This window comes from Rhincodon typus, chromosome 8, assembly GCF_021869965.1.
Source record: "Rhincodon typus isolate 14 chromosome 8, sRhiTyp1.1, whole genome shotgun sequence".
Taxonomy (NCBI): Eukaryota; Metazoa; Chordata; class Chondrichthyes; order Orectolobiformes; family Rhincodontidae; genus Rhincodon; species Rhincodon typus.
Window position 1 is genome coordinate 80508580 of NC_063339.1, and position 26217 is coordinate 80534796.

Sequence of the window (26217 nt, forward strand, 5' to 3'; positions counted from 1 at the left end):
TCCTTCCTACAATGTGGTTTACTTTTTGCCTTCACTACAAAAGCAACACTGTTTCAGTGTTAACTGTTTATTTTCCAGGTATCACTGGCTCTCCCTTCAGTCATACAGTCTGTTCCGTTTGAACCAGAAACTGACAATAGATCAAATTTTACCAGTGACAGAGCCTTTCAGAGTTTCAAGAAGCAAAGGTACAAAGCAATCTTTTCCTAAAGCAAAACTGGCAATAGAAGCAGGTCATTCTGTGCTTGTCTGCTCTGCTTTCACTTAAATCGTGGCTGCACAGAAAGGATAAATATCTGTAAGCCAGCTTTAATTCTCAGCAATGCATCAATATCATAACTTCTTCATATCCCAAAGTGCTTTCCAACTATTCAATTACTTGTACTGTTTTGTAAGAAATGCTGCATCCAGTTTGGTCCCAATAAAAACGATATGATGATGATTGGATTGTCTAGTTTAGTGATGTAGTTTGAGGGATGAATATGTGGACACTAGAGTTCTTAATCATCGTCCTCCTACCCTTTTCTTCAAGATGATGCCATGAGATCTTTTAGCTCCAACTGTCAAACAGTCTGGGCCTAAATTTAACAGCTCTTCCGAAGACTGAGCCATTGACTTCTGACCTCTGAATTGAGGCTCTTATGCTCAAGTTTCTGGACCATGGAGGTGAAAGTGCTGCCAATTAGTGTAATAAACAGTTGCAGCTACTGAGTCACTGTGTAGGTATTTCCTGATTTAATTTCACAAGTTGCCCATGGAGTAGCCCCTCTTATGTTCAATCATTTTAGTTGCTTTTGGTATGGACTTGGAATTTTGATTCTTTCAAGCAGTGTTAACATTACTGACATTGTACCCATCCCTAATTGCCTTGAAGAATATATGATGTTTTCTGTACACACTGACTCCTTCCTCCGAACAAATCCCCCCCACAAGAAAATGTGTGGCTTGTAATTCCATGTACCTTCATTTTGCAAGTGATTTTGTATGAAACCTTTTAAAATTCCTACAGGAGGCCTGTGATAATTATATGTCAAGATAATGCCTTAAATGTCAAAAACCCTTTGGATGGATGGAAGTAAAAAAGAGTCTGTGTTAATCCAGCAGGGCTGTCAATTCATTGTGAATTAGGAGTCCATAATTAATTCTTAAATTCTGTATAGTAACATTTTTCGACTGCTGAGTCGAAGGTGATTCATCAGTCATAACAATTTTGAATGTAATGAAGTTATGGAGGAGGACAAGGATGATTTTAATAAGGTCAGATACGATTTGGCTAGAGTGGACTTGAAGCAGATGTGGGATGCATTCAAAATGTACAGGGACAACATATTCCAATAAAGAAAAAGGATGTGACCACCACATCCTGTTAACCCTGGATAATAAGGGTTATACAGTAGTGGATTAAGAATAAAAGGAAGGCTTATGGCAGATACTGAGGGCTCAAAACAGTAAGCAGCTGTTCTCCTGCAGGAGTATAGAATGTGCAAAAGGAAACTTAACATGGGAGATTAGGAGTGCTGAGTGGGGATTTGAAAGAATGCTGGCAGGTAAAATAAAGGAAAATTCTAAGTTATTTTACATGTATATTAAGGGTAAAAGCATAATGAGGATGTGAATAGGACCCATTAAGGACGACAGTGGTAATTTGTACATAGAGGCATTGATCAGTATGCACTAGTGAGAGGATGACATGGGTATAGAAGTCAGGGAGAACGTTTGTCATACACTTAAAAGAAATTAGCATAGACAGAGGGGAGATTCTGAGTGGTCTAGCAGGCTTAAAAGTAGATAAACTTCCAGGGCTGGATGAAATGTAAACCTGATTATTGAATGAGGCAAGGGAGGGAACAGCAGGGGTGCTTGCAAAAATTTTCAGTTTCTCTCTGGCTGCAGGAGGAATCCTGGAGTACAGCCATTGTAGCACTGTTATTCAAGATAGGAGCAAGGATTAAACCAGGAAACTAGACTGGTCAGTCTAGCCTGAATGATGGGAAACTATTGGAAGCAATTCTGAGGGACAAAATTAATCTGCATTTGGAGAGGTAAGGATTAATCAAGAGCAGTCAACATGGTTTTGTTAAGGGGAGGTCATGTTTGACCAACTTGATTGAATTTTTCGAACAAGTGACCAGGTGTATTGATGAGGGCAATGCTTTTGATGTAGTCTATTTTGACTTCTGCAAAGATTTTGATAAGGTCCTGCATGGGAGACAGATAGCAAAGGTAAGAGCCCATGGGATTCAAGAAAATTTGGTAAAATTGGAAGCAGAGGGTCACGGAGGAGGGGCTTTTTGTGACTTGAAGTCTGTGTACAGTGCTGACCCAGAGGAGTCAGTGTTGGAGCCCTTTTTGTATTTTATATAAATGATTTAGACTTGAATTGTAGGAGGGATGATCAGTAAGTTCACAGATAATACAAAAATTGGTGGATAGTAAATAGTGAGGAGGATAGCCTTAGATTACAGGAGGATATAGATGAGCTGATCAGAGACAAATGGATTTAATCCGGATAAATGTGCAGTGATACATTTGAGCAAACAACACATGAAATATATGATGAACGATAGGACCCTGGAAAACAGAGAGGACCAGAGGGAACTTGGTGTGTGTATGTGTCCACTGGGCCCTTAAGGTATCAGGATAGATGGATAAAGTGGTTAAGGTAGTATATGACATACTTGCCTTTAGTAGCTGAGGCATAGAGTTTAAGAGAAGGCAGGTTATGCTGGAATTGTATAAAACTTTGGTTAGGCCACAGCTAGACTATTGTGTATAGTTCTGGAATCAACTTAGAGGACAGGTATGATAGCACTGAAAGAGATTTACTTTGATGTTTTCTGCATTGAAGAGTTTGTTATGAAGATAGATTGGCTAAACTGTTTGCCTTAGAGCAGAGGTGATTGAGATGTATAAAATTATGTGGGCAAAAATGGGGTAGACTGGAAGAAAGTTTCCCCACAATGGAAGGATCAGTTGGTATAAATTTAAGGTAAGAGGAAGAAGGTTTAGAGGAGATCTGAGGAAACTGTTTTTTTTACCTAGAGGAGGTGGTGGGAATCTGGAACTCACGGCCTGTGAGGGTGGTAGAGGTAGAAACACTCCTAATATTTTAGTAGTATTTAGATGCACTGTTGCGATGCCAGGACAGACATGGCTATGGGCCAAGTACTGGAAAATGGAATTAAAATAGTTGGATTGTTGTTTTTGACCGGTGCATACCTGATGGGCTGAAGGGCCTTCCCCCTGTGCAGTAGATCTCTTGTAGTTGTTGTATCAGGGGAATATCTAAATTATCCACAACAAGCCATTTGTTTATTTAGAAAAGTTAAAATTAATCTAACCAGTGTTGCAAGGTGATCAATATTTTCACAGGTTGCTTTCTGGAAATAAAGGGCTGTAAAAACACACAATTTATAAAGGTACAACTCTACATAGCTGTTAAAGATCGAATTTACGGGAAAGAGCCAGTTCTTTACTTGCTATACGAATACTTATGCTCCATGTGAGCCTCGTCTGACCTCTTTCAATCTATTCCTGTGAACATACTTTTCCATTTGTTTCCTCTTCATTTTTTATCTGGTTTTCCCTTACATCTGTGCTGTTCATTTTGTATACTACAAGTGGAAGCAAATTCCATATTTCAACTATTGTTGATAAATAAATTTCTCCTGGATTCCCTTTTGTGCTTATTAGCTTTTTCATCCTGTAGCACGACTTCATAATTTTGAAGTCCTCTAGGTCTCTCTTCAGAATCAGCTTTACAATTATGATTTAATTTTACAATTATGTTCTTGTATTATTTCTATACACTGATGTTTAATAGAAGTAATGCTTTAAGACACAGTGATCCTTCAATGGATATATGATTTAAGAGCATTATCTATTATCTATCTTCCAGGGATGTCTTTTATGAATTGCTGCGTGAGTGGGAGGATAAGCATGCAAATCCCGGTTGGGAATTTGAGAGAGCTCTGGGTCTTCGGATCAGGTATGACAGAATATTGCCATTTTGGATTGGATCAGGAAAGTGCAAACAGTTGGCATACACCCATGGTGGTAGGTGGGCAAAGGATTGATTCAAATTAACTTATTTGTAAGTCAGGTTTGGGGCATGTAGCTATGACAAAAAAAAATCACTTAAATATTTCTTTGTGTAATTTTCTAGCTGACTAGAAGCCATGATTTGCAAGCAAGGAGATTTGAGGATAATGTTAAATTAGATAGATTCAGAGCAGATTTGGTAGCTGAGAACTGGGCATTCGTAAGGTGAAGCGGACTATGAGGAGCAGTAGAATTGTATTCAACTGGAACTGAGTGCTTGACATATAACTTACGCAGGTTTTATTATAAAGCCTGGGGATCAACACTGATTCATTAGAGGGTGCAGGAGTGCGTGCCAGGACCAGCACCCACCTAAATATGGGGTGCTTCCCTTGTGGAATCATATCAAATTCAGTAGTTCTGCCACATTCAAGAATGTATGGTGGTGGACAATTAAACAACTCTCTGGAGGAAGAAGCGGCTGTGCAGCGTCTCCATCCTCAGTGATGAGAGAACCCAGCACATCAGTTTAAGAGATATGGCCGAGGCATTTGCATTATCTTTTGTCAGACATAGAGTCCCTACAGTGCGGAAAGAGACCATTTGCCCCAACGAGTCTCACAGACCCTCTGAAGAGCAGAAGCAGAGAGTTTTGAGAATCAACAATCAAGAAGCTGTTTTCAGAATGAAATTATTTAATTTGCATTGGAATAAGTCAATGTGAACTCACTTCACAGCTCTCTTCATTCCAGTATGAATGTACTCAGTTAATGCAATTGAGTCACATAACCAAAACCCTTGGTGCTTTCCACAGTAATTTTTTGACCACATTTGTGATAACCTCATCATGCATTACTTCTCATGTTGTATCTGCAAAACATTCCAAGAAGAAAACCAATACTGTTCCTCGGAGCTTTTAAGAAGTGAATTGTTCAGGTTTAAATGGAGAATCCAGGCAGAAAGGTGACTGAACAAGGCGATGCTATAAGATCGTAAGAAATAGAAGCAGGAGTAGACTATTTGATCCCTGGAATTTGCTCTGCCAGTCAGTAAGGTTATGTCTAATCTGATGGTGAGCTTAACTCCACTTCCATCAAACCACTCTAACGGATGTACAGTAACTGCATTTTGATCTTTTTTGTTCTAGAAACATGATGGTCAATCTGAGCACAGCTTGTAATCATAACCACTTTGCAAGGCTGTTTCAGAAACAGTTGATAAGGGTGAGTATGTGGTTTGTGTTTACAGCACCCTTCGTTATTCCCAGATCTGTCCTAAGAGTGATGCAGAAGTTGAAGTAATTTTCCTCAATAAGTACTTTGTTTTCTTTGTGTTAAGGATATCTAACCAAAAGCAGAATGGTAATCCTTTCATATAATAAGTTATATCTGGGATTCTGTCCCTGAAAGTTGAGATGAAATTCAGTATGGTATTTTCAGATTTAATTGTTGAACTCCTGCATGTAGTTTAAATCTCTGACTTTTGAACACGGTTCTATTCAGCTGCTGAAGTTTTATGAAATGACTTAAAGCAGTTTATTACAGACAAAAAGAGCTGTTTAGTATCCCATCTAATAGCATAAAGAGTGGCTAATGTTCAGCACAGGCTATTTGGCTCAGTTTGTCACCTCACCCTATTAGCAAATCTTCTGTTCCTTTCTCCCTTCTGTTTATCTAATTTCTCCTTGAACAATCATTGCTAATTCACCTCAGCCACTCTGCATGGCTGAATGTTTCACGTTCTAACCAGTTTCTGGGCAAGCAAGATGTTCCTGAGCTCCATTTTGGATTTATGGGTGACTGTCTTATGTTGATGATGATAAATAAACGACAGAGATAGGGATGCTATGGATTTGTACCCACATTCTGCTATGTTAGGTTTCAGTGCATTTGAGTCAGAAGGGAACAAGTACTTTTTTCAAGTACAGCTATTTACCACCCTATGGTTTTTGCAAAACAATTTAATCTTTGTAACTGTTGAGTTTTGTTTTAATTCAGATATTCACATCTAGATTTATGAAAAATCCTCCATGTTACTCTGATAGATGTGTAAGGGTGCAGCTGGAGCACTTGCAGGCAGTGAACATCCTGACCAAGACGTGCTGGATATGTTTGGGACAGACAACCTAACCAAACTGAAGCGGCTACAGGAACGCTTTGTTGTGCCTCAAAGTACTGGGGGGCCGTGTCCCCCTCCAAGTTTCTCTGGTTGCCAACTGTTCTTCAGGGATTTCCTTCTCTGTGCGGGAAGGTTGGTTCTCATTTATCTTTATCAGCTTCTGCTCTGGGAATAGAAATTCATTTTGTTCAATTCCCTGTAGAATATTACGCTGAACTCAGCTTCACTACCTCTTGTGGTAAAGCACTCAATAAACTAAAACTTCTGCCATTAAGGAAGGAACAACCTCATAACCTCTTCCACTGTACTGTTAATCCTACTGTTAATTCTCTGATTTCAGATTAATTCCTCTATACTTAGTACCTTTAACATAATGAAATGTTCCTCAGAGGCGCGATTTGGAAACGCAAATCTGGGCAAGACTTATACACTAAATGGTAAGGTCCTGCGAGTGTTGCTGAACAAAAAGACTTTGGAGTGCAGGTTCATAGTTCCTTTTAAGTGGAGTCGCAGGAGGATAGGGTAGGCGTTTGGTATGCTTGCCTTTATTGGTCAGTGCATTGAGCATAGGAGTTGGGAGGTCATGTTGCGGCTGTACATGACATTGATTAGGCCACCTTTGGAATATTGTATTCAGTTCTGGTCTCCCTGCTACAGGAAAGATTTTGTGAAATTTGAAAGGGTTCAGAAAAGATAGGATGTCACCAGAGTTGGAGGGTTTGATCTATAGGCAGAGGCTGAATAGGCTGGGGCTGTTTCCCTTGAAGCGACTGAGGGCTGACCTTATAGAGGTTTATAAAATTATGATGGGCGTGGATGGGGTGAATAGCCAAGGTCTTTTCCTCAGAGTAGGGGAGTCAAAAACGAGAGGGCATAGGTTTAAGGGTGGAGGGGAAAGATTTAAAAAGGACCTAAGCGGCAACCTTTTCATGCAGAGGGTGGTGTGTATGGAATGACCTCCCAGAGGTGGGGGTTGGTTCAATTACAATATTTAAAAGGCACGTGGATGGGTATATAAATAAGAAGCGTTTAGAAGGATATGAGCCAAATGCTTGCAAATGGGACCGGATTAATTTAGACTATCTGGTCAGCATGGACGAGTTGGACCGAAGGGTCTGTTTTCATGCTGTAAAGCTCTATGACTCTAAGTATCTTAAAAGAAGAAAACAATATGGAGTCTCAAAAATGAATGGGGAGGAAATTTTGCAGTTTGCTCGCTATGGAGCTCCTGCATATGGTGCTTGTGACCGTACTTCTGGAAGGATGTTAATGCATTAGAAGCAGTCAGAGAAGGGTTACTAGACTAATACCTGGAAGGAGCGGATTGCCTTATGAAGAAGAGCTAGTCAGGCTAGGTCTGCATTCTCTGGACTTTAGAAGAATCATTGGTGACTTAATTGAGATATAAAAGATCCTGAATGTAGAAAAGACGTTTCTTCTTGTGGGAGAATCTTGAACTAGGAGTCATAGTTTAGCAGTAAGGGGTTGCCCATTTAAAACAACATTTCTCTGGATGTTGAGAGTCTTTGGCATTCCATTCCTCAAAAGACAGTGGATGCAGAATCTTCAAATATTTTCAAGTAAATAGATTCTTGATAACCAAGAGAATGAATAATTATTGAGGATATGCGGGATGGTAGAGTTGAGGTTAAAATCGGAACAGCCATTATCTTATTGAATGGTGGAATTGGCTCAAATGGCCTGCACTTGTTCCTTGTTTGAATTCTCATATGAAATGAAGCATGGCCACTAATGGTGGAAAACCTAAACTTGGAGAAGTACAAGAGGTCAAAATTAGAGGCACATGGAAATCTGAGGGTTGTGGGAATGGAGGAGATTACATTCAAATGGTGAGGCTGTGGAGGGATTTGTAAACTGATGAGAATATTGAAATTAAGACTTGGCTTGATTGAGCACCACTGTCGATCAGCTAGTAAAGGAGGAACAGATGAGTTGAGAAATGGACAGCAGAATTTTGGAGGACCTCAACTTTACGGAGATTAAAATGTTTTCTTTATTCTTTCTGAACAGTGTACATCACTGGCAAGGCCAGTTTTTGCTGCTTTATTCATAGAATCCCTACAGTGTGGAAACAGGCCCTTTGGCCCAACAAGTCCACACTGACCTTTGGAGCATCCCATCCAGACCCATCCCCTTATAACCCACCTAAGCTACACATCCCTGAGCACTACGGGAATTTAGCATGGCCAACCTGCCTAACCTGCACATCTTTGGACTGTGGGAGGAAACTGGAGCACCGGAGGAAACCCACGCAGACACGGGGAGAATGTGCAAACTCCACACAGACAGTTGCCCGAGGGTGGAATTGAACCGAGGTCCCTGGCACTGTGAGGCAGCAGTGCTAACCACTGAGCCACCGTGCTGCCTTCAAGTAGCCTTTGAACTGATTGGCTTTTAGGTGGGCCATTTCAGACGTCAGTTAGAGTGAAGTGTGTTGCTGTTGGGACAGTTGCTGGTTTGGAGTCACATGTAGGCCAGGGCAGGTAAGGATGGCAGATTTCCTTCAGTAAAGAACATCAGCAAACTTGACTGGTTTTTGTGATAGTTTTTTGAGAGTGGTTATGTGGTTGACATTAGACTATCCAGATTTTTGTGGAAAGGCAGTCGGGAGTGTATTGAAATTTTTCATAGAACTGACAAAGGTCTGGCTGAGGGTTTCAGCTGTATAGATTGTATCTCTTTATTTTTCTGTATTTTTGTCTTTGGGTTACGTCAGAAGTCACACAACACCAGGTTATATTCCAGGTTTATTTGAAATCGCAAGCTTTCAGAGTATTTCTCCTTTGTCAAGTGAAGTGAAGAGAAGCACAGAGGCACAGAATTTATTGGCAGAGAGATCAAAAGCTCATACAAATGATGTGAGTGGACTGTCGACAGGCTGAATAATAAATTTCTGCAGGCGATCAAAAGTGTCAGACAGTGTGACTGAAGTGTCAACAGCTGAATAGCAAGTGAACAAATGACCTATAATCCGATTAATTCAGGCAGAGAGATTATTACAAAAAATTATTAATAAGGTGGTGCGAGAGACAAACCAAATGGCTGGAATAATGATAGGTATAAGAGTCACATGCCAAGGGCCTAACCAAAGTAATAAATAATCCAAAGTATACAATTATATAATTAAGGTAGAGAGATCATAGCAAATTGTCAAGCTGATGGCCTCAAAACAGGATAGTAAGGAAGATTTTACAAATGCAGAACAGTATGTTGGGGTTACATGTAGTGCGACATAAACCCAAGAAGTCAATGATAAGTCTGATAGTGGGATGAAACTTGTTGATATTGTTGTGTAGTTGTTTCAGTGAATCCTCACCATGAGTGCAAACGAAGAAAATGTCGTCCATGTATCTGGACTATAGCTGTTTGAAGGTCCTGTGCAGCAAAGAAGTCTCGCTTGAACTTGTGCATAAAAATGTTGATGTATTGGGGTACAAATTTAGTCCCTGTGGCTGCTCTGTGTATCTTGATGAAGAACTAGTTGTCGAAAGTGATGACATTGTGGTCGAAGATGAAGTAGATCAGTTATAGAATGGCATCTGCAAATTGGCTGTTGCAGCAACACAGTTGTGGGAGATGCTGGTGTAGAGTGTCGAAACATCCATTGTGATGAGGAATGTTCCTGGTTTGACTGGACTGTGGGTGCTGAGTTTCTGTAAGAAATCTGTAGTGTCGTGACAGAAGCTGGGGATTCCTCAGAATCAGTCTCATTGTTGGACACACGCATCTCCATTAAGGGCAGACACCTCAGTGCCTTACTGTGCCACAAGCCCACAGATAACCTCACGATACTGCATGTCTCTCGCTTCCACCTTAAACATGTTAAAGAAGCCATTTCCTATGGACAAGCCCCGCGTATACACAGGATCTGCTCAGACGAGGAGGAACGCAACGGACACCCAAAGATGCTTAAAGATGCCCTCATAAGAATGGGATATGATGCTCAATTCATTAATTGCCAGTTCCAATGTGCCCCAGCGAAAAACCGCAATGATCTTCTCAGAAGACAGACACAGGACAGGAGTGATAGAGTACCCTTTATCTTCCAGTACTTCCCTGGAGAGGAGAAACTACGCCGACTTCTTCACCACCTTCAACATGTCATCCATGACGATGAGCATCTCACCAAGATCACCCCTGTGCCTCATTTCTCATCTTCAAACAACTGCCAAAACCTAAACAGACCATCATTTGCAGCAAACTACCCAGCCTTCAGGATAATATCGACCACAACACCACACAACGTGCCATGGCAACCTCTGCAAGACATGTCAGATCATCGACATGAATACAGCCATCACATGTGGGGACACCACCTACTGTGTATACAGCAGATGACTTTGCTAATGTTGTATACCTCGGACTGCAGACAAGGATGCCCCGAGGCATGGTATATTAGTGAGACCATGGATGAATGGACACCATGCAACAATTGCCAGACAAGAATGTTCCCTCCCAGTCGGGGAACACATCAGTGGCCGAGGACATTCAGCCTCTGATCTTCGGTATAGCATCCTCCAAGGCAACCTTCGAGATACGCAACAACGCAAAATTGCTGAGTAGAAACTGATCCAAGTTCCGTACCTATGCAGACGGCTTCAACCGTGATCTTGGGTTCATGTTGCAGTATGTGTAACCTTACCATATTGTTCTGCATTTGGAAAATCTTCCTTACTGGCTTGTTTTGACGCCATCACCTTGATAACTTACGATCTCTCTACCTTAATTAGTCTGTACAGTTTTGGATTTCATGTTACTTTAGTTAGACCCTTGGCATGCAACTCTATACCCATCATGTTATTCCAGGTATTTGGTTTGCCTCCAGCACCACCTCATTATTTCATAGAATCCCTACAGCGTGGAAACAGGCCATTCGGCCCAACAAATCCACACTGCCCCTCCGAAGAGTATCCCACCCAGACCCGTTCGCCTACCCCTGCATTTCCCTTTTTCTAACCCACCTAACCTAAACATCCCTGGATACTATGGGCAATTTAGCATAGCCAATCCACCTACCCTGCACATCTTTGGACTGTGGGAAGAAACTGGAGCACCCGGAGGAAACCCATGCAGACACGGGGAGAATGTGCAAACTCCATACAGACATTTGCCTGAGGCTGGAATCGAACCTGGGTCCCTGGCGCTGTGAGGCAGCAGTGCTAACCACTGAGCCACCATGCCGCCCGGTAGGTCCGGCTAGCTTAGTCGGTACAGCATGAGACTTTTAATGTCAGGGCCGTGGGGTCGGTCTCCACACTGGGCCCCTTCGTATTATTTATTTATTGTAATTATGTCTCTGCCTGAATTAATCGGATTATAGGTCATTTGTTCACTTGCTATTCAGCTGTTGACACTTCACTCACACTATCTGACAGTTTTGATCACCTGCAGAGACTTATTATACAGCCTGTCAACAGTCCACTCACACGATTTATATGATCTTTTGATCTCTGTGCGTACAACTTCTGCGCCTGTGTGCTCCTCTTCACTTCACCTGATGAAAGAGCAGCACTCTGGATGCTTGTGATTTCAAAAAAGCCTGTGGGACTATAACCTGGTGTCATGTGACTTCTGACCTTCTCCACCCCAGTCCAACACCAGCACCTCCACATGATGACTTTGGACTGAAATGGGAAAAGGGCTGTCTTTGAAAAGAAGTTGCGAAAAGTATCACTGCATTTTTTAAAGGCAAGTTACCTGACACTCATTGTAAGTACTGTTTACACAGCTGTTTGTTCAATCACTGGGGAAATTGTAGTTGTAGATGAGCTTGGAGCCAAGGGGTATGTTTGGATGGAGATTTGACTAGCAACATAGTTGATTGATCTGGGGAACCTGTTGTCAATGACAAAAGCACTCTTTGTCTGTCTGTATGTATGTACAGTTTTATGAACAGGTTAGAGTTTTAACTAGTAGCTGTATGTTCCAATTCATAAATATTTACCTGTAGCTAGAATCTGTTTATTTCTTACAATAATCATGCTTTCTGTTAATCTGTTTCTAAAAGACGCAGAAACTAGGGAGTTTGCATACTTCTACAAAATCTTTAACTTTTGTGACAGTTCTGGGAAAAGCAGGGCTTGATTTTCAGCTACCTACCCCAACGAAGTGTAACAGTAATAGATGAGCTGAGACAGGGATGATGTTAAACTGTGTTATGGAGGTGGAATTAAGTTATCTTAGTTATTTCATAAATATGAGATTGGAAGCTCATCTCAGGATCGAATCTGACACAAGATTGAAAAGGAGTGACTTAATCTCAAATATTTGCCAGGGAGAAGGATGAAGTCAGCATCTAGCAGTTGGAATTTAAATCAAGGATTGAAAAGAATGACATCAATCATTCTAGTATTTAACTGGAGGAAATATCTGCTCATCTGTTGAAATGGGGAGATTTAACTGTATTCAAACTCCCTTTGATTCTCTCCCGAACCACTTGAGACTCTTAGTTTCACCAGTTTTAGTCATGCGCATGCAAGAAAAAAATATACCTCAGTCAGGCTACGGCATGATCTCTCCAGTTCGATTACAAACGAAGACTTTATATTTCATTGTGATGCACTTGGTCAGGACAGGCAAGGCAAGGGAATACATGATGAACAGTAGGACCCCTATAAAACACCAAGGATCAAAGGTACACCGGTCCCTTAAGGTATCAGGACATACGCATAAAGTGATTAAGGTGGCATATGGTGTACTTGCATTTATTAGTCAAGGCATAGAATTTAAGAGCAAGGAGGTTATGCTAGAATTGTATAAAATGTGGGTTAGGCCACAGCTAGAGTTTCATGTGCACTTTCTGGAATCCACATTGCATCTCCTCCAGTGTAATCACATCCCTCCTACAAAGGAGATTTATCAGGACGTTGCTTAGGCTGAAGAGTTTCTTATGAAGAGAAATTGGACAGACTGGGATTGTTTTCCCTGGAGCAGAGGAGATTGAGAGGGGACGAGCTTGAGATCTGTGAAGTTATGCAGACGTGGGATAGGCAGGAAGGAATTGTTCTCCAAGCTAAGGGGCAGAAGTTTTAAAGGAGATGTGAGGAAAACATTTTTCATCTAGAGGAAATGGCGGGAATATGGAACTCACTGCCTTATAACGGTGGTAAAGGTAGAACCCTCATAATATTTAATAAGTATTTTGATGTACACTTGCAATGACATGGCATACAAGGCTATTGGCCAAGTGCTGGAACATGGAATTAGGACATTTTGGTGGTTATTTTTGACCGGGCAACTTTGATGGGCCAAAGGGCCATTTTCTGTGCTGACAGGCTCTGTGATTCTGTTCTTATTGTGACTGATAACATTGATCACGTTACCAACTGGTTCACTTCAGCACCTGTCCAAATGCCATCCACCATCTTTAACATTTTGTCCCTACACCTACAAAGCATATTGGCAGCAATGTGTACCACTTGCAAGATGTACTGCAGCAACTCACCAAGACCCCTTCAGCATCTTCCAAACTGTGTCCTTTGCCATCTAGAAGGACAAGGGCAGCAGATATAGGGGAGCAGCACAACTGCAAGTTTCACTGTAAGATATTCACTGTCCTGATTTGGAAATATATCACTGTTCCTTCAATGACATTTATTAAATCCTTGAACCCCCTTCCCGCCAGCACTGTGAATGTCTCAACACCCCATGGACCTGCAGCTGTTCACTGAGGTCATTCCCTCTGCAGTTTGGGATCAGTGACAGTTGCTTGTCTAGTCAGCGCTGCCCACGCCCTGTGAACGAATAAAAAAAAATTGATCAGAGAGAGCCTTAGCTGTGATTTAAACAATGGATGTAGTATGAAATGGCAAGAGTGAGATTTAGGGAAGATAAAAAGGCAATCAATTCAGAGGAGAGAAAGCACAGTGAGTTAAGATAGATTTTGAAAGCGAGGTGAGATAGATAGAGCAAGCGGACATACTCAAAGAAGGAGAAAGTGTCAGAAAAAGTAGGAGGTCAAGCTATGGTGTGATCTTGTGGTAAGTGTCGAGCTGCCACCATGACAGTCTTGATAGGGTGAGTGGATGGAAGATATAACCAAATGGATATTTTGGAGCAGGTTACAGAGGCAAGTGGTGAGAGCTGATCCACTGACAGAGTCCATGCCTTCATCAGTAGAAGGGGTGAGTTGGTCAAGAATAAGATTGACAAAGTTAACACCTATTGGGTTTAATAGGTAGGAGAGTTCAGTGAGAAAGTGGAATGGGGCAGTTGGTGTTGAGCAAGTGTCAAGTGCCTCTGGGTCTGGCAAGAATGTCATAGAGAGAAACTGTAGACTTATCTGGGATTTGGGCCTGGGATAGTGCCAATAGAGCTGGAATGTTGTGGAGTACTAAAGGGCTGAGGTAAGGAATTGGAAGAGGAGAATATTTGAGAGAGGAGTGAAAGGAAGCATGACAATGAAAGACAGCCCAGGAGGAGTAAAGAGAAAAGAGGTTACAAATTATGAAAGTAAGAATAATTTTGTTCTGGACTCTTCTGGAATAACAGCCAAAATATGTACATGAATAGATGCAAAGGAGAGTGCAAGTTGTTTTAAGTTTGGTTAAATTTTAAGTTGAATAAATAAAAACATGATAAGAAATGGATAATAGCAGGAATAGATGGTGATAATAGGAAGGTGTCCAGACCGAAAGATAAAAAATGGTGACAACTTAAAGTGAAATTATCATGAAGCGTTAAAGGGCTGTTGTCTGATTTCGGAAATGGGTGAGTCCAGAATCTCTGAGAGTACTAAGGAGGAAGCATTGAAAGCAGAATTGTCACAGTTATGAAAATCCAGCAGTTATGTATAGACTCAGCTGTGATGTTGGACATGATGATAAAATCCATATCTCTGTAATCCTTGAATTATCCCAAGACTCTGTTTCAATTAGTGGAATGCTGATTCTTAACAATCTGAGAAACATATTTTGCTGCTACTTGTTTGTTTTGTTTTTGATCAACCACCTCTTCATGCTGCCACTTTAAAATTTAAGGTTGCAACTTAAAACTTGAAGCAGCTGTTTTGTGCTTATTGAAAGTCTAATAGGTCCTAGACTTCCTTGTACATTTAATTGGTTAGTATTTGTTTAAATTAATAGAGCATGAACTAACTCTTACAAAAGCAACCCTAACAAATTGCCTATTGTAATCTAAACCACTCTAAATCAACTCTATTGGTAATGACAGAATTGGAAATGCACTTGAAGTGCAGTTACCTTGAAAACCACAGACCAAGAGCTAAAGAGGTGAATTTAAGTTGGTATCTCCCTTTCAGCTAGCTTGGAGAGATGGGCCAAACGCCTTCCTTCAGAGCTGCACATTTCCATGTTTTTAGATCTTGTCCTTATGATTTTAACACACTATTTCTATGGGTTCTCCGATGTTGACTCTCCAAACTAAAACCAATGCAAAAGCTATTTTGTGTAGCTATGAACTCCTTAAGGCAGATGTTTCATGGTGTTTTTATGATAATCAGTGTTGGAAGGCACAACTGCAAATGCTGAAACAATAATATTTGAAGGATAAGAGGCCAGAATTGGAGGAGTGTTGAGTATTCTTGGAGGGTTGTAGGGCTGAAGAAAGGTACAGAGATGGGGGACAGGTGAGACAATGGATGGGTGAGGCAGTGGCGGAATTTGAAATTAAAGATGAGAATTTTTAAAATTGAAGAGCCAGAGTAGTTCTGTGAGAGTAGGTGTGACCATTAAACAGGATTCAGTGTGAGATTGGATTCAGGCAGCATGGTTTTAGGCGAAATTATTTTTGTAGTGTGAAAGATGGGCGACTGAATGGGGAGTATTATAATAGTCAGTCTTGAAGTAACAAAGCATGGATGAGGGTTTTGCAGGCAAATGAGGGCTTAGGCACTCTGTCAGTTGAGACACTGAGTTATAATAATTTTTATTGGTATACTGGCACCAGATTGTGTTGAAGTATATAACTGATTGACCATAGCTTTCTGCGATTTTGGCCCCTACACTAACTGGTCTCTTTGTAATCAGGAAGTAGGAGGGTCCAAGATAGTGACTGAATGCTTTCCCAAAGTGACAGTAAACTGGAATTGGGTGAGCCATCTCCACCCACAGTTACTTGTTTTGTTTATGGGATTTGTTTTTGTTTATTGACCACCAGCTGTAGTTCATATACAGCTAGGAGCACCATGAGCTAATTCAGTGTAATTTTTAAAATGCCAGAGGGAGATGAAAACTTTTAATTGCATGTTGAATTATAATGATTAAGAATACACTGCCTGATTGGCTGATGGAAGTAGATTCAATAGTAACTTCCAAAAGGAATTGGATATAAGGGGGGTAAAATTTGCAAGGTTATTGGGGAAAGGACAAGGTGGGATTAATTATATAGTGCTTTCAAAGGTGTGAAGATTCAAATGGCCTTCTCCTCTGAATCTGTGAAACAATAGCAAAAAGGAGAACTTTTACCTTAAATAATTTAGTGAATAAAGACTATTCAGGCAAGGATTGCAGCTCTAATCCAGTAGGAAAATGAAATTAATTTATTGCATTCTTCTGATGACTGCTTTTCAGATCACTCAAGGCAAATGTCTCCCTTCTTCATCTTGATCCAAGATTCAGTTAAAAATCTCTTCTTTCAAGGAAGGTGGCAAATCACTTGTGGCTTAGGGATACTGTTTATTTCTGCAATTCCAAGCTTTTAAAAACCAGTGTTTTGAGGTATATATGATCTGATATGTCTCCTAAAATAGAGTTGAAAATAGACAGAGCTTTCAAGGAAAAATATATGCTTGAAAAGTTCAAGAAGAAATGTAGGGGTGTAGGGAAGGAAAAGTGATGTCAATTTAATTAGTAAGTTTTTCAAAGAGCAGATTCAGGCACAGTGATCTGAATGGTCTGCCTCACTGCTGGAAGAACCCTAAATTCTCCATAACATGGGACCTCTGATGATTGGGAATATGGTAGAGGGCACTTTACTGGCCAGTAAGAAGCTGTATGCAGGTCATAGGAGTTGGTCAACACACCATGTTCCCTTCCTGCTGAAACTCTGGGATTGCTCTCCAATGCTCCTAAATTTAAGGCTCCCTTCTGAATATACTGCTGGATGTCAGGATCCCCTTCTAGTGTTTCCACTTGGCCTGCTGCTAATGTTCATACATTTAAGTGGCTTTGCTAACACAATCCGATGTAAAATAACATGCATCCTCTTGTGAAGCAGTGCATTCTCAATAAGTAAATGTAAGCTATCACTTTCTGCAACTTTTTAGAATATGCATATATCTTGATTACTTATGTGGCAATGTCTCTACTGGCACTTGATTTATCTAAAGGACTAATTTCATTCTCTTTCTCTCATAGCCATCAGTTAAATCAGCACTTGTCAGACACACTTTGCCAGCAAATTTTGGAACTGGATGGAATTGCAATTCTGAGCCATGGGTCCTCAGAACATGAAGTGGACGTAGATGAACAGGTAGAGCATTGATGCAAAGTTCTGTCAGTTTTGGAGGGAGTGATCCACAGATCTTCCTTGTTGCTAAGGATTGCTCTGCTGTGCTTGTACATTTAAGTCACAGTACATAATTCATAAATTGATTTTAAAGTGGTAAATACATCAACTCTCTTCTCGAACTGGGAGGGAATGAGCTTGGCAGTAATATATTTATTCTGCTAAGAGGCTGCATACTTTGTATCAGGATGAGCAATTTACAGTCTCAAAGCTTAGTACTGTGTGCTTATGGATGAGTATCTCGCTAAAGTAGTATGGCAAAATTTGTGATTAATACAATAGACTTTTACTGTGAAAAATAGCATCGTAATAGAGACAAAAATCAACCTTAGCTTGGTGTCACTGAAGCTTGATTAAAGGTGCTTTGTTTTATTTCTGTGGTTTCAATATGATTGATTCTATTACAAATTTAAATAGATATTGTAATTGTAGATGTTGGAAATACCAAACCACTGGCTGCAGCATCCTTGACTTTCCATCCTTCCTCACTTTCTCCATTAAACTATAAAACTGTCCTCACTTGTAATGAAAATATGGGAGTTGCCGATTTAAGGCAGAGTTTGAAGATAGTTTTCTCTGAGGGTTGTGAACCTGCAGAATTCTTTACCACAGAGGGCTGTTGAGGCTGGGTCATTGAGTGTATTCCAGTCAGAGATTTTTAATCAATAAGGGAATTGGAATTATGGGCAAAGGCAAGAAGATGGAGTTGACAATTATCAGATTAACCATGATCTCATTGAATGGTGGATCAGACTTTAGCTGAATGGCCTACTTCCATTGATATGTTTTAGCGTCCTCCGGAAAATGAAAAGAAATATATTCTAACAGGATATGGAGTGGTGGAATAGATGGATGCAAAACAAGATGGAATTCAACTTGGAATAGGAAGTGATAGGAAGAACCAGGAGAAACAATATAAGCTAAATGGGACAATTTTAAAGTGTTTTGGGGGAGTCATGGGAGTCAGAAGAGAGATAGAGACCTAGGAAGTGTCTGTGCATAAATACCTGAAGCTGACAGGGCAGGTTAACAAAACCGTTAATAAAACATATGGGCTTATAAACACATGGCTTTATTACTGAGGCAGTGTATGAAAACACCTGGAAGGTATGCTGAACTGATATGAAATACTAATGTGGCCCCAGCTGGCATTTTGATTATGTCCAATTTTAGGAAGGCCATGAAAGCTTTTGAGAGAAGAAATTTGCTCTGATGGTTCCAGGTTTGAGGGATAATGTGGATAGACGAGAGAAACTAGGACTGTTGAAGGAAAGACTGGAAGGTGATTTGATATAGGAATTATTAATTCTTAAAGCGTTTAAATAAAGTAGATAACACTAAATTCCAGTGTCTGAAAGAGCAATAATCAGAGCACATACATGTGAGGCGATTGTCAACAGGACTTTAGGCAACACAAAAAATGAGTGGTTTGCATTTGGAATACATTATCTGATTGTTGTGAGTATACAGATTCAATAGTAACTTTCAAAAGAGAATTGAATTTCTTTAAAAATGACCAGGAAGAGCAAGGAAGTGAGACCAACTGATTCTTCCTTGAAAGAATAAGCCATTTGTCTTCCTAATTATTTGCTGTGGGTGTGTGCTAACTTCATATTCCTTATATGTATACACCCAGATCTCTTTGTCAATATTTAAAAGTTTCACATTTTCTTTTAAAAACAGTATCCAGTTTTTCTCTTCTGCAAAAAAGAATAAGCTACAGTTCCCCACATTGTACTTCACCTGTACCATCTTTATCTGACCACTCACTTAACATATTTGTACCTCTTTGCAGCCTCCTAGTATGCTCTCAGCCTGCACTCTGACCTAGTTTGTATCATCTACAAATTTAGAAACATTATTCTCAATCTCTACATCTCGGTAGTTCATGTATATTCTAAGTAGCTGAGGCCCCAGTACTGATATTTTTGACACTGAGTTACTGAGCGCTTCCTGCCCATCAACCAATCCTCCAGACATACTAATAGATTAAACCCCACCCCAATTCCAAATGCAATTATCCTGCCTGTAACCTTTTGTGTGATACCTTATTGAATGTCTTTTGGAAATCTGACTACATCTACTGGCTCCCTTTTAATCTGGCCTAATTTTTACATTCTCAAAATACCCTGATAAATTTGCCAAGCACTAATTTCCTTTCATAAAACCATGTTGACTTCAGATTTGAGCATTTTTCTGACAGTGGATATCAGACTAACTGCCCTGTAGTTTCCTATTTTCACTCTCAGTCCTTTGTTGAATAGCAGTGTTATATTTGTTAAGTTTAAATCTTCGGGGAATGCTCATGAATCCAGCAAGCATTGGAAAAACACAACTACAGCAATAAAATAATCATAAAGGAATAAAATGGAGGAAGTAACAGGTTATGAAATTATAGGGAAAGCAAAATTATTATAAATAAGTATAATGAGATGCTTATGAAAGCCTTAAACTGAGACACACAGTGACTTTGTTCTTCCTCTCTCCTTGTCAAGCATAGATACTTAGTTATTCTGACTGGAGCAAGGCAATAGAAAGGGGATAGTGACATGAAGATGTGACCTGTTAATTATTTTGTTTCTTGAAGCAGAATCTTTTGCATTGGTATCCTGTTTCCAATAATATATCAGCAACTTTCTTTGAAGTCATTTCTTCTCTTTTACCTCTGTTAATCTTAGGCTGAAAAGGAGCATTTTGCTTCAGTCTTGATGACAGCAAGACTGCTGGCTAAGTTTCTTGGTTTCCTTGCCTTCCTCCCTTATCGTACAGATGAGCGACCAACAAAAGATATGCAAGAGGCAGCTCTCTCCCTAAGGAACAAGGTGCATACATGGAGTAATTTTCATATTTCCTATAGATAATCCAGCTGAAGCCATATGTTATGTTGATTGTAACTTGTCTCTTCTCATAGAATTAATATTATAAAACTTAAATCATTGCCATCAGATTCTTGAAATACAGATTATTCTTTCCATCTCCTTTGCAAAATGCAGCTTCCCTTCTGTAAAAACTAAATGCATTCTGAGGTTGCATGGATAATAATTAGGAGGGAAAAAAACAAATTATCCAAATATAAATTAAGGTAGTATTAGAATAAAAGGTAAAGAAGGGGAGGAATTTCTGAAATATGTTCAGCAGAGCTTCTTTCACCAATATGTTCTCTGCTCTCGACTAGAAAATTGCTGCGAAACGAGGTAGACCAAGTGTCTGTAGGGGAGCACTTGGGTAAGATTGATCAATTTAGGTTAGTTGGAGAGAACGAAGAACAATTTTATAGCCTCTGAATTGGAAGAGGACTCATTTTAATTTGATAAGAAAGGTAAAGATGAGGGTAAAATAGAGCCACAGCCTGGTAGGGATAACTGTAAAAGAAGAATAGGTGAAGACCTTGAGTGAACTGGAGATTAGAAAGTGGAAAATGTGTTTCATGAATTTGAGCGTGGGTCAGACTTATAAAATTAACTTAAAGGACCAGATAGACAAAAAGGCTTTAGGTAAAGGCTAGGGACATTCTAACAAAGGCGAAATGTAAGGTAAAAGCACGCTCCTTGGATGACAAGGGAGATTGAGGTTATGATGCATATCAGGTAAATTCTTCAAATGAGAACCAGGTCGATATGTGGATTGAGAGGGGAGGTGAAGAGGAAAATAAGACTGGCAAAGACAGAATGTGAGCATGGCAGTTAACATAAAATGTAACAGAAAATCTTCAACCAATGTATAAAAATTAAGCTGGTAATAAGATTGAGTGGGTCCCATTAGAGTAAACGAGAGTGTTGTATGCTTGGAGATGAAGGGCAATGATAGAATATTTTATATCAGTGTTTATTAAGGAAGCATCTGACATTATCATTGGAAGCAGAGATAGCGGTAGCAATGTACAGTGTCAAAATTAAAGGTACCACATACTCAGCTGGTCTTTACTGTGAATAAGTCGCCTGATCCCACTGGGCTGCAAGCCAACTTGCTAAAGGAAATGGGAGTGGAGATAGCAGAAGGCCTTATTATAATCTTGCAATTCTCCCTTCATAGGGGTGATATAGGTGGTGCTTCCAGAGGAGTAAAGAGTGGCAAATGTGTTATTCTTCAAGTACTACTAGGAACTACATGCTTACACCACTTAGTCTAACATCTGTAGTGGGTAAGATTTTGAATCATAGAATCCCTACAGTGTGGAAACAGGCCCTTCAGCCCAACAAGTCCACACCGACCATCAGAGCATCCCACCCAGACCCATCCCCCTTTAACCCACCTAATCTAGGCATCCCTGAACACTACAGGCAATTTAGCGTGGCCAATCCACCTAGCCTGCACATCCTTGGACTGTGGGAGGAAACCGGAGCACCCGGAGGAAACCCACACAGACACGGGGAGAATGTGCAAACTCCACACAGACAGTCGCCCGAGGGTGGAATCGAACCCGGGTCCCTGGCGCTGTAAGGTAGCAGTACTAACCACTGAGCCACCATGCCGCCCCGTGATGGAGTATGAACAACAATCGCTCCTTCCTGGGTGGCCACGAACTGCCAATTTCCTGCTCAGCAGCCAAAGGCGCTGACCAATTGCGCCACAGAGACTGGCAGAGTTCAGAGTAACACTTCAAAATTTGCTGACCTTACCAAATTTGGAAGGAAGATGATGCAAATTGTCTCCAACAGGATATAGAAAAGAAGAATGGGGAGACATGGCAAATGGAATTTAATGTAGTGAACTGTAACGTGATTATTTTGGCAGAATGCTTGGGGCCATGTGCATAATCTTTAAAGATACCAGGATATAGTGAGAGGCTGGTTAGCAATGCAAATGGGATCTTGGGCTTGATAAGTAGGGGCACTCTTCATGAAATTCTGGTTAGGTCTCAACTAGGTATCCAGTTCTAGTTACTGTGCTTGAAGGAAAATGTAAAGGTCCTGGATAGAATGTGAAGGAGATTTGCCAGAATCGTTCAAGGGATGGGGGCATTTAGTTGCAAGTTTAAGTTGAAAGGACTTGGTTTGTTCTCCTTGGATTTGAAAGATGTGTACAAGATTATGGCAGTCTTAGATGAGGTGGACATTTTAACTAATGATACGAGGAGCAGGGAACAATGATTTAAGGTTTTGGGCAAAAGATGCAGGCAAAATCTGAGGAAGAACTTCAGAATTCCTACAGTGTGGAAGCAGGCCGTTTGGCCCATTGAATCCCTACCAAGAGGATTCCACCCAGACCCTACCCCTACCCTATCCATGAATTTCCTACCTAGACATCATGGACAATTTAGCATAGCCAATCCACCTAACCTGCACATCTTTGGACTGCGGGAGGAAACCAGGAGCACCCAGAGGGAACCCACACAGATGCAGGAAGAATTTGCAACCTCCACACAGACAGTTGCCGGAGGCTGGAATCTTGGATCCCTGGTGCTGTGAGGCAGCAGTGCTAACCACTATGCCACCGTTGTGGCCCTTTCTGTACACACAACCTGGAACTCCCTGTCCATGAGAGTGGTGGAAGTGGGAACAATGAAAAAGGAATCGTATGTGCACTTAGAAATAAATTTGCAGGGGATCAAATGGGGGATGTTGAACTGTTTGGATTAATCTTTGGGAGCCACAGTAAATTGAAAAGCTGAATAGTTGTCTTTTGTGCCAACTGTGATTAAATGCTGACAATCTGAAATGAAAATGGGACTCTGGCAATATCTGGTAAATGTATTAGATTATTAAGGTAAAACTAGGGTAATAGAGATATTTCTTTTGATTAGAAGTAGAAACTTTTCTTTTGAATGATGGAAGAAATGGTTTCATTTTTTCCATTTTGTTTTTGTTCTGTGTTAACTCTGCTAACATCTTAACCCAGACTGAGCTGGTTATGCTTCTGTGAACTACTTTTGAATGCTTATCTATAAAAATGCAGGTTGACTATCATAACATCTGAGAAGTTATCTAATCAGGAAGTACTTGAATAAGTTATGAAAAGATGTCTCCTCTGAGCCCCTCAATCCCCCTCTCCTCTTCAGAAAAGCTTCTAGATGATTGTCTTATCAAATCTTGTGACAAACTAAGTATGCTAAACATCAGTCACAACATTTGCTGATTTGCCTTTTTGCCTTTACCTGCCTAGAGTCCACCTGTTCTGGATGTGTACAGATTACTGAGAAAGTCAACTGAAAATCAACGCATCATTTTCACTGTACCTTGGGTGGTTGAGTTTCTTAGTATGGTGGATCATGTGGCGCCATTCCTTGATTATTACCATAGTGTGTTTACCCTCCTATTGCATCTATACAGGTGAGTGTCAGGAGATGCCAGCTGTACAGAATTTTGTTTCACCTGCTCTCTGCACCTCCAGCAATTTCTCTTTTGTTGTTTTTGATTGACGATGTAACAGTATACTGTAGAATGATATTAACTTGTCAGCCCTGGTTCAGTGCTCATACACTCTTACCTGAGTCAGAATGTTGACATTCACCTGGAGTAGTGTTGAAGGTGCCATTGTCCAGATGAAATTTTAAATGAAGTCCCATGGGTAAAAGAACTAAAGCATATTTTGAAGAAGAGCAGGGTGGAAGGTGGACTTAGCTATGTATCATTCTCCTTATCCAACACCACTGAAAAGGATCATCTTGTGATTATTGAGAGAAATGTTATCTGTAACTCTCTCCACAAATGCTGTCTGACCCACAACGCATTTCTAGCATTTTCATTGATCGTTTATTATGATGTCTGCACTCGGAACCACAGTCATAGAGTAACACAGTATGGAAACAGGCCCTTCGGCCCAAACTGGTCCATGCTGACCATGGTGCCCACTCAACTAGTTCTAGTTGCCCACATTTGGTCCATATCGCTCTAAACCCTTCCCATCACATACCTATCCAAATGTTTTTAAAATGTTGCTATTGTACTTACCTCAACCAATTTCCCCAGTAGCCCATTCCATGTACACACCACTCTCTGCGTGAAGAAGTTGCCCCTCAGGACCACCTCAAATCTATCCCCTCTCACCTTAAACCTATGCCCTCTAGTTTTCAATTCTCCATCCTATCTATGCCTCTCATGATTTTATAGACCTCAATAAGGTCACCCCTCCATCTCCTACATTCCAAGAAATAAAGCCCTATCCTGGTCAACCTCTCCCTGTGACTCAGGCCTACTAGTCCTGGCAACATCCTCATAAATCTTCTTTGCACACTTTCGAGTTTAACTATGTCTTTCCTATATCAGGGTGACCAAAACTGTACACAATACTCTTAAGTGTAACCTCACCAACGACTTATATAACTGTAACATAAGATCCCAACTCCTATTCTCAATGCCTCGACTGATGAAGACCAGCATGCTAAAAGACTTCTTCACCACTCTGTCCACTTGTGACGCTCCTTTCAATGAACTATGTACTTGTACTCCTGGATCCCTCTGTTCCACAGCACTCCTCAGGACCTTACCAATTACTGTACAAATGGTGGTTTTACTTTTCAAAATGCGGCACCTCACATTTATCTGTATTGAATCGCATTTGCAAATCCTCAGCGTGCTTACCATTGAGAAGATGTTGTTGAGCTGTTGTCTTGAACCATTTGCACACCATGTAGTGCCAATACAGGGTTCCAAGATTATGACCTAATGACAAAAGAATGATGATATGTCTCTAACTTAGGATCGTGTGTGGGTTTGAGGAAAGCTTGCATGTGATGGTGTTCCATATATCTGCTGCCCTTATCTTCCTTTATGGTGATTGTGAGTTTGGATGATGCTGTCTGTGGAGCTTTGGTGAATTTCTGCAGTGCATCTTGTAGACGGTACACACAGCTGCTCCTGAGCGTTAGTGATGGAGCAAACAAATGTTTGTGGATGTGATGCCATTTGCATGGACTGCTTTGTTTTTGAACGGGTTTGAGTTTCCTCTCTTGATGGAGATGCATACATCAGGTAAGTAGAGAGTATTCCACCATACCCCTGATCTGTGGCTTGTTAATGATGCATAGGTTCTGGGAAGACAGGGAGTGAGTTATTCATTGCAGGATTTCTAGCCTCTGACCATAATATTTATACGGCTAATCCAGTTTAGTTCTTGATCAGTGGTAGGCCTAGGTTGCAATGAGGAACTCAGCGATCATAATATCATAGAACTAAGAACAATACCCTTTGGCCCTCCAAGCCTGCGCCGACACTTTTTGCCCTTCCATATTAAAACCATCTTCACTTACAGGATTTTTATCCCTGTATTACGTTCCTATTCATACATTCATCCAGGTGCTTCTTGAATGTTGCTGTTGTGTCTGCTTCTACCACCACCTCTGGCAGCGCGTTCCAGGCACTCTCCACCCTGTGTGTGGAAAACATGGCTTGCACATCTCTTTTAAATTTATCCTCTCGCATCTTGAACCTGTATCCCCTAGTAATTGACCCCTTCACCCTTCAAAAAAGCCTCATACTTTCCATTCCATTCACAATCTTCTATCAGGTCATCCCCTCAGCCTCCTGCGTTCCAGTGAAAACAAACCCAGTCTATCCAAGACAACAAGGTGCAGGGCTGGATGAATACAGCAGGCCAAGCAGCATCATAGGAGCAGAGAGGCTGACGTTTCGG

At 40.7% G+C, this 26217-nt stretch overlaps 1 protein-coding gene across 2 annotated transcripts in view; it reads left to right on the forward strand.

The window, feature by feature from the left end:
- cdan1 (codanin 1) overlaps positions 1–26217 on the forward strand; it is an 88658-nt gene that overhangs the window by 25453 nt on the left and 36988 nt on the right. Inside the window, exons 7-13 of one of the 2 annotated variants that reach the window (XM_048599611.1) lie at positions 79–188; positions 3899–3988; positions 5189–5264; positions 6086–6291; positions 17496–17610; positions 20325–20468; positions 23749–23915. In XM_048599611.1, the coding sequence (XP_048455568.1) occupies positions 79–188; positions 3899–3988; positions 5189–5264; positions 6086–6291; positions 17496–17610; positions 20325–20468; positions 23749–23915 (908 nt within the window). The remainder of the gene's footprint in view (positions 1–78; positions 189–3898; positions 3989–5188; positions 5265–6085; positions 6292–17495; positions 17611–20324; positions 20469–23748; positions 23916–26217) is intronic. The other variant, XM_048599612.1, reaches the window with a different exon arrangement.